Source organism: Rissa tridactyla, chromosome 6 (assembly GCF_028500815.1).
Source record: "Rissa tridactyla isolate bRisTri1 chromosome 6, bRisTri1.patW.cur.20221130, whole genome shotgun sequence".
Lineage (NCBI taxonomy): Eukaryota > Metazoa > Chordata > Aves > Charadriiformes > Laridae > Rissa > Rissa tridactyla.
Window position 1 is genome coordinate 18,189,681 of NC_071471.1, and position 9,363 is coordinate 18,199,043.

Sequence of the window (9,363 nt, forward strand, 5' to 3'; positions counted from 1 at the left end):
GCTTGCAGCCATCAGGTACTGGCTGGACGAGCTGTAGTTTGTTCTTGTTCTGGGTTTGGCTTTTCTTACATTTTAAGTGGATGCTGGGAACAGGGATGGGATTGTGTCTTGGCTGCTCTTACTTTGGCTCTTGCTATTCATCAATCCTTGGTCTATTCCCAAAATGAAGGGAACGGGATCTCCGGAATCTAATCTGTCAGAACTAGTCTCTATTGAGTAGTAGCCCTTTGGCATGTGTGGCCAGCGGCCCGAAGTTGCTTCATAACTGTTTGGAGATATTTTTCTGTAATTTGTTGACCAGTCTCTAGCACATATCTGGGGGTGGATGGTTTCAACAGTAGAGTGGGGTCTGCATAGAGAAAGATTAATAGATTGATACTGGGGGGGGGGGGTAGAAATTTGGATCCTCAGATCTGAGGATAGGCTTGTTTGTCCACAAGCTTAGTGGCAGTTCTAAATAGAGAAATTCTTTAACATTGCCTTGCTTATTTTCTTAGACCTTCACTGGTTCATCAGTACTGCTTCCTTTAATGGTATGTTTTCCTGCAGTCTTACACAAGGCATCAATTTGCCCTGGGAAGGCAGTCACATCTTGCAAAAATAAGGGCAGAAGAGTGTGCGGGAGGAGTGCCAATGTCGTTCTGTAGGACACAACTCTGTTCTGCAGAGCTGACCGAGGACCAGAGTACCTCGTTCCTCCCAGCCCTTGTTTACAGTTCTCCTTGGCTGGCTTTGTGCTGTCATGGAGAGCACTCTGCTTTGGCTGCATTTGCTGTTATTGGCACTAACGAGTCTGCAGGGAGGAAAAGAAAGAAGATAGCACATCGGTGGAACGGAGTAAGACTGTGATGGGAACGGGGAGCATGCTTAGATTACAGGGCATTGACTGCGGTAGCAGGAGAGAAGGAACTTGTTTTGATATGGTCAATAAACGTACCAGGAGAGTAGGGCCTCTATGAGTAAGATACTTGCTAAACGGTGAATTGGCTAAAGAACAAATTAACTAGGAAATCAATAGATCAGGTGACTAATTAGGATCAAAAAGCTGGGCAAGACAGATCAGTCCTATAGCAATTTAAATGAATTTAACTACTTGGAAAGAATCAGTTGACGTTAAACAGAAGAAATAGGTGCTAAAGTTATCTGGGGAGCCAGATTCCCCCAGCAAACGGGTTAAGTTGACTGATAGATAACTAGCAGTGCCGAGAGCCAGCTCTGTGGTGTGGGGAAGGAAACAGCAAATGCTTTGTGGCTGTGGGGGTGCTCCCCACCTGGTTTCTTATCCCTTTGCTTTTGTGCCTGTCTCAGCTCTCTAGGGGTTTGGGTGCCTTTGCCAACTCATATGGCTTTGCTTGGCTGACCTTTCTCTGATGCTCAGTCTCTCTTGAAGCCTCCCTTCACCTGTTTCACATCAGAAAAGTTCCTGAAAGTTTTCTAGCCTTTCAATAGAAACAATGAAATGAAAATAATTCCTGTCCCGTGGCGGTGCTCCATCCCACTCGTACCTGGTGAAGGGGCTGGCTGATGCCAGCTGCCCCATCCTCTCCTCTCCTGTGGTGTCCACGGAGCGGAGGCAGAAGTTCACACCTGCTGTGTTGCACGCTCCAGCCAACAAGTGGCCTAGATACTTTAGCTACTGTAAGGAAATGAAACCGGGCAGTACACGCAGTCGAGGCCAAAGCCTAATCCCGCAGAGTTAAGAACAGATGTGAGGAAACCTTTTTTGCTTTTGGAACAATTCGCGTCTGGCCTGGCCAGCGCGTCCTTGTGCTCCGGTTGTGGGGACAGCCAGGAAGGCAGCCTGCTGCTGGGGTTAGCCGGGATACTCAAGGATTAAATTGGCTAGCTCTTCATTAAATCCATGGAGAAAATCAGGACAAATGGGAGCTGACTTTTATGATGATACTTTTCTTCAGCAAATATTTACAAGCTGTGTCAGCATGGGATATGCCTTTGGGTGGGGAGGGCACAGGAGATCAGTCCCTGTCTCATTTGATTGTGACTGTTTGCTTTTTGCTGCAGGACCTGGGTTGGCCCCAGGTGTCACGAGCTCATGTCCAGACTGTAGAGGGCAACTTCTCTGTTTAAACCACCTGGTTTTGTTTGTTTGGGGAAGCCTGTGGTGGAGCAGCCTCTTTGCACTGATCCTGTCTCTGGCCCATGTGCTTTGCCCTTGGGGTGCTTTCCTTCTCATTGCTGCTCTCGTGAGATTGAAAACTCCCTTGCCTAAGTTGCAGCACCCTGCTCTGGAGAGGCGACGTGGAGATCAGTGCCAGGGTCAGCTGGGGTGCCGAGGTCTTTTGTCCCTTGCACCGGTGCCCTCACAGCAAGTTGTCCCAGCGCTGAGCCCGGGCTGCCCAAGTTCATGCTGCTCGGGAGAAACCACCCATGTGCAGACTTGTTTTTTAGGTTCAAGAGGAGGTTCTTGATAAAGCCAACAGTGTGTTTGCATTAGGCTCCTCCTGGGCTGTCCTGGTGACTGGTGGCAGCAACTGATGTTCCCTTCTGCTTCTGGAAGTTGTAGCGATGGTATCCATCATAAAAGCTGGGTCACTCTGTGGGTTGTATCCTTATTTTGTTATTGGAGAGGGATAAAGAAGACCTTGTAAAGTGTAACGACAGCTTTTCTTGTGACTCTCCACTAAATCCTGTGCTGCTAGATAGGACTGGAGGGGACACTGGAAGGGCATCACTGGGGATTGTGTCCGTCCCTGCATGCAGTGGGGCATGCTCAGTAACCAGCAGTGGGGTGGCTGCATCCAGGTATGGTTTATTGCTTGGCTCTCTGCTAATTCTGACAGCATACTGTATAATATTGTATTTGTTGTTGTCATTCAAGCTCATAACTGTTGAGGAGCAGCAGTTCCTGAGGGAAGCGCTGTATAACACTGGAATCTTAATTGTGTGGGATCCAGCACCATATCATGCAGAAATTCATGAGGTAAGCCTGAGTTTTCTGTAAGTAAAATCAGATTCGTATGCTTTGAAGTGCCTCTGTTAACCCACTTCCTCCTAATGTGGACGATCTGTCATTTTAAGGCCATTCTTCATTACCTTTTCATTATCATGGATATATCTGTATGTACTTCTGAGACTATCCCATGCATGGGTGCTCCTAGGGGGACACTTGCCTGTTCCTGATCCCTGTGAAGGCCTCAGGCCAAGTGTAACAGTCACCACCTTTGCTTTCCCATGAGCTGATGCCGCCGGGAGGAGGTCACTGCTGGCTGCAGCAGTTGCCATCTCGTCAGAGGATGATCTCCTCTTTCTGACAGTTGCTGTAAGATTTGCTGACGGTCAATGGTTGGATATCTCAAGCACCGGTCAGACATGAGATATACTTAATGCATTATGAATAGATTGGGAAACCCTCTGAAGATCTTAGCAAACGTCTCCTCTCTGTGTCAGCTAGGCTTTCACTTGTGGGTCTTCCAATCCCTCTAGCATTCACTTTTCATTTTGAGCACAAAAGAGTGTTATTTGATAAGTGATGAGCTTTGGAGGCTTAGGGTGAAAGCGGGTAGGAATGAATAGTCCATTCTTTACTTTTATTTTAAGCTCTGTCTGTAGCTGAGAGGTCTTTGTGTTCCTTTCTCTGGACTCCCATTTCCTATTTTCTCAGTGATATTTATTCTTGTGTCTAGTCCTACACCTCCAGTAGACACGAGGGTGTACATACAGCATTTTTAAGAGTCAGTGAAACCAGGATGGGATGTTTTTAGCATAGGAAAAAAAAAATCTCAAGATGACTTGAAGAACACATAAGTCCTTCCTAAGTGTTTTTATTGAAAGGGAAAGTTTTAGGATGCAAGTCAGCTCAACCTGGTTTAGGAGGCTGTGAGGGGGACACTTGCCTGCAGAATAGGATGTTTTGTACTCCAGCATGCAGAGGAGTCAGGGTCTGTAACATTTAAGGTAGACTTCTCAACATCATCTGCTATTGGGGGGTGCAGAATGAAGTTATACAAGATGGCTCGTCTTATTTCCTGCTACTTCACTGCCAAAGAGAGGAGGTTTGGGTTTTTCCCTGCTCTGTTCACTGAGTCAAAGGTCAGATGGGGGGGGCGGGGACAGAAGGTGAGTGTGTGCAGGTATAGCAGGACCGTTTCTCCCTGGCAGCAGCAGGTTCACTCATCCTCGTTTCCCATTGGTTATGGGAAAGAGCAGGATAGAAATAAAAAAAGAGTCTGACTTCTTGTTTCTGTTTTGCAGTGGTACAGAAAACCAGACTACAACTTTTTTGAAAGCTATAAATCATATCGTAGTGTGCACCCAGAGCAGCCCTTCTATATCCTGAATCCAAAAATGCAGTGGCAACTCTGGGATATTCTGCAGGAGAATTCCTTGGAGCATATTCAGCCTAATCCACCGTCATCAGGAATGCTCGGTAAGATAATTGCCCTCTAAACCTCTTGTTTGGTTTGCAGGAACTTTCCAGGATGCCTTTTTTCCAAGCCACTGCAGATTTATGGTGCTTATCAGAGTTGCTTTTCAAGTGTTTGTCTTATGCCAAAATTTAAACTTCCTGTCTTTAAAGCAGCAGCTCAGTTGTGTTAAAGTAGCGGTTTGCAGCACCCCTCTGTAACAGCAATTACAAACATGGCCTGGTTCCACATGGAAACAGGAGGGCAGATTGCACCATTGAGATGGTCTCCAGGATTTCTAGCTTCTAGCGCCAGAGCAGTTCCCACGGGGTGTGAGAGGAAGGATACGGCTCCTGCAGGCTCGGATCTTGTCAGGCAAATAAATCTGCTTACTGCAGATGAAATCTAAGTGCTTGCCCATTTTTAATATATATATATATATAAAATATATGTAACTATGAAAATATAGATATACGGAAAAAGATATTTAGCTAAAGACTTAATGGGGCATTGGGGATGGTCAGGGTGAATAGTTTTTCTGAAAAGTTCAGTGATGTTCCCCCTTATTCAGCATGCCAACGTTTGTCTTGTTCATCAGCATGCTAAATCCAGCCTCTCAGCAAAGGGGGTCGTTTTCCATTCTGCTGTTGCAAAGCTTTTCCTTCTTATCGGAGAGCAGATCTCACAATCAGCTGAACAAAAAGGAGTGAACTTCTCAGGAAGTTCACATATATGTGGAGTCACAGCATAGACATACGGTTTTGTTTGCCATGTGGGTGTCCCGCTGCTGTGCTTTAGCCCCTCCTCTGCGCCCTTCTACATCCATGTAAACAGAGCCAGTTCTTATTTTTGCCAATCTAGCATCTCGTTTTCTTCTACAACCTTGCTCTTGCCCAGCACCTATTTCATCATTGCTGGGATACGTGCAGAACAACTGCGTAACAGCACAGTCAATGACTTCAGCAGCAAAGTTGGTTTGGTGTTAACTGGAATCAGGGGCTTGGAGGCAGGCACCAGGCCATGTCAGACAGCGAATTCCTCTGTGGCTTAACTTTGAGTCAAGTTACCTGCTTTTTTAAACAAGTCACCTCGCCAGACTCAGGGGCACAGACGAGTTCTGGTTTGCAGCGCTGTGTTTGCTGGAAGGCCTAAGCGTGAACGAAAATTGTAATTTGAAAAGGTGGATGAAAACGTGTTTAAAATGCACCTTAGTTAAACAGGCGGTTTCACGGATGGGTGCTTCTAATGTTTTGTAAACTGTGTTCCTCTGCTCATGCATGGTCCCCGATGTCTCAGATACTGCATGGATTTTCTGTGATGTTATACATTGGTTCTATTTCCCTAGTAATAGCAAAAATATTTGCTGTTTCTTGCACTTGGAAGAAAAGTAGCCAGTAACTATGGCTTACTTCTGATCTCGGCCAGCGAGTTGACAGGTCTGTGCCCAGCACTGGCGTGACTGTCCTCAAGCGGTTCATGTGCCTGTCGGAAGGCACAGGAGGGCAGCACTGCTCTGCTGCGGGGGAGCTGGGGGAGCCTGAAGAGCAGAAGATGCTCAGGCTCCCTGAGCCATCTCCAGGCACCCTCGCTTTTCATATCCCCTGCATTCACAAGAGGCAGGTGGGGAAAAGATGAAGGTCTCATGGCTGCTTACCCAAGATGGGCTGTTTGGATCAGCTAATTGCAGTGCAGGGTTGGCAGACGCCCGAGTTTCCACGAAGGTCGCGGAGAATGATAACGCTCTTAAAAATTGGCCTTTTGGCATGGCTGTCACTGTAAACAATCTGCCGTAATCAAGTTGATCGTGGGCTTTGCGAGAGAGGGCTACAGAAAACAGCCCCATCTGGCCAGCCTTGTTTTCTCCCTCTCCTGTCTGAACATTCAAAAAGAAAACCCTTCCCCTTGGGGCTGGATGCTCCTTGGTGACAGCCTGTCTCGCAGGAATGTTTAACGTGTTGTCTGGTTTGACACGGGGATGTCTGCTTTCTTTCCCTCCCTAGGCATCGTGATCATGATGACGCTCTGTGATGAAGTGGACGTGTACGAATTTCTCCCTTCCAAACGGCAGACGGACATTTGCCACTATTACCAGAAGTTTCACGACCGTGCCTGTACTATGGGAGCTTACCACCCCCTCCTGTTTGAGAAAAACTTGGTGAAACATATTAATCAGGGCACAGATGAGGACATCTATACTCACGGGAAAGTTACTTTGCCCGGCTTTCGAAATGTGCATTGCTAACAGATCAGTTTTTAGTGTGTTTAGGAATTTTTCAGGACTGTCAAAGCACTTTTTAAATCAGGGTTGTCCAATTTGTTAGGTTTAAGCACTGGTGTTTTTACAGCTCTTTCATGTTGCAACACTTGCTCTTAGGACTTTGTTGCCTAACTTTTCCCAACTGTAAGGCGGTGTTAATACATTGCGGTACGTCCACGCGCTATCTGCATGAGCCACTGCAATAATTTTACTCCCGGTGGAGCCAGGCTCATGCAGTAGGTGGATATCTCTGTCTTCATCTCAACCGATCATGGTGTATGGGAGCCGCAGGAGATGCTTTCTAAGCAGAGATTGCACAAGTCAGGATCAAATGCCGAATATAGTTTCTTTTGCTTCAAAGGGGTTATGACAGCCAGGAACCTGGTCCATTGACAAACAAGAAAAATAGTTTAAAACTTGTTCCCATAGTCCTCGGAACTCTTTGGAGCAGGGCTGATTTATGGAAACAGTGTCACAGCTGTGTACTGATAAGCTAAAGTTTTAGTCCAAAATATTTGATTTTATAAACAGTTTGTAAAATAACAATGGCAACTTCCTTTCAAATTGTAAGACTTCTGAAATCATTCATGTGGCATTTTTGGCAAAGGAAGAGGGAGGCAATTCACATTTCAGTGATTCTTGCAAGACTTTTTAATCTTTTTACTTTTGTTTAATTGCTTAAAATAAATTTTAGTGAACATTTAATTCTCCAGGACAGTGCTGTGCTTGGTACAGAAGAAGCCTTATTTCAAAAACATCTTGGGGAAGATGCTCCAAGGCACAAATGGGAGAACTTACTGGAAGTCGGTACCTCTTTCCAGCTTTCTGCTGGTCTGCCTTTGCAATTATTAGCAAATTACTTGCTGGCTCATCTCCAGTAACAGAAATGCCACGTCACTGCTGGCCAGATGAGTTCCAGTTCTCTGCGAGCTAACCGAGGTGATCTCTCCGTTGATGTTTGCTTTCTGAATAGGTGGGGAGCCGATGCATTGCCACTGTGCTGCATGAGCGGTGGGGAGGGAGGGTGTGCTCTGCTTCTCACGCTGAAACACGGGTAGAATTGAGGAGGGCAGCTTCTCCCTGCTCAAGGGGACTCTCCCGGAGTGGCATGGTGGCAGTAGTAACTCTGAGATCGCTGCACGTTGCTGAGAACACCTTCCCTGTCCTCTTCCGTACTGATGCGTTTCATGATGTCTGTAAAGAAAGCTATTTCTTCTCCTGTTTTGAATAAATCCTGTGAAGTCATTGGCCTGTTCTTGGCTTGGTGAAACCAGTGTACATGTCGTTGCTCTGGGTCCCTGGGGACTTGCGGCAGCGCAGGCGGGGCCGGGAGGGAGCTGCTCGCCTGCTCGTTTCAGTAAGCCTTCAGCTCTTGCTCCATCTTGGCGAGAGGACTGCTGCAGAGCTGTTCCTCCAGCTCCGAGGCTGGCTTTTTCTGCACAGCCCATCTGGGATGGGTCAGATCTGTCAGTGTTGACAAACTGTATGTCATGTGATAGATACGTGTAAAAAAATTCAGGTCCTTACGCTGCTGCTCAAGGGCACTAGGACAAGAATGTGATGAAGCCCATGAGCGGTTGTGTCTTGTTAAGCATTTCTTTTCACTGTTAGGGAAGGAGAGAGCTTATGGAGGAAAACCCAGCAGAGGTTGTTCAGGAGAACTGTAGCAAACCTCTTTCCATCTCCAAACTCTTAGTTTGTAATGGTCCTACCTCTCGCCCTTGGATCACAGGGTTGTCTTCCACAGCGATTTGCCTTCTTAGTATGTGCTTAGTTGGGATTTGAATAGCTTCTGCCTTTCTTTCCTAGGCTGTCTCATTTGCTATTTCTCACACTGTTATTCTCCCTCCCCTCCCCTGTTGGGGTGACGGGTCCAGCTGCCCTCCCGGGCTTGGGCCGTGTGATGGATGGATAGTACCTGGCTGCAGGGGAGCAAGCGCAGTCTGCCTGCTGCTCGCCTGGGGTCCCCCAAACCACCTCCTCCTCTGCAGTGCTCCTGCAAGAAGGCAAAACATCAAACAGGCTCCCCAGGGACTTCCAGAGCCCTCGGTTACTTACGGGCAATGGTGTTGCACTGGGCATGACATTTACAACATGATGCTAACAGTTTTAGCTAGATCTAATGTGATTCATTTACAATCTAAACAGAGTTTTACAAGAATTATGACAGAGCTTAAAATAGGCCAGTGTTAATCCTCCTTTTTCCCTCTTTTTGGCTGCGTAGATCCAAATCTAATATAAATTGCAAGTGACGACAAGTCTGGTATTTAGAAGAGCCAAGTCTAAGTTAATGGGTAGCAATAGCTAGACTGTAACAAAAGCCTCATCCCTCCTGCAGTCTGTAACCATTTCCAGAGTGTTGAACAGCTTTCTATCCATGTGGAAAGCAGGAAAAGAGCAACACGGCCCTTCCCAGTCAGCCACTGAAGGGCTAAGTACTGGGAAAGATGCTCCATAATGATATGGGAAGGGTGTGGGGGAAGGTCAGCAACTCTGGGGAGTAGGAGAATGAGGGGATTATTTTGGGTTTCGATGCAGGAAAGATCTCTCCTCTCAGTTGTGCTGTTATTTCTGCTTCTGAATGTTGCTTAGAAATACTCTTCCTTAGCTGTAACTTCATAACTTCTCCCTGCAGTATAAACTAATCTATAGCACTTGCAGAAGCTACGGCCTTTGAAATACTGAAAGGGAAGGGGAATGGCAAGGGAACGAAAGGGAAATACTGGAAGGAGATGGGAACTC

At 46.7% G+C, this 9,363-nt stretch overlaps 1 protein-coding gene across 4 annotated transcripts in view; it reads left to right on the top strand.

Moving 5' to 3' along the window:
• ST6GAL1 (ST6 beta-galactoside alpha-2,6-sialyltransferase 1) overlaps positions 1-7,866 on the top strand; it is a 46,604-nt gene extending 38,738 nt beyond the window's left edge. For all 4 annotated transcript variants that reach the window (XM_054205559.1, XM_054205560.1, XM_054205558.1 and 1 more), the window contains 3 exons: positions 2,840-2,941; positions 4,213-4,387; positions 6,365-7,866. In XM_054205559.1, the coding sequence (XP_054061534.1) occupies positions 2,840-2,941; positions 4,213-4,387; positions 6,365-6,606 (519 nt within the window). In that variant the 3' untranslated portion in view covers positions 6,607-7,866. The remainder of the gene's footprint in view (positions 1-2,839; positions 2,942-4,212; positions 4,388-6,364) is intronic.
• The last annotated feature ends 1,497 nt before the right edge of the window (positions 7,867-9,363 follow it).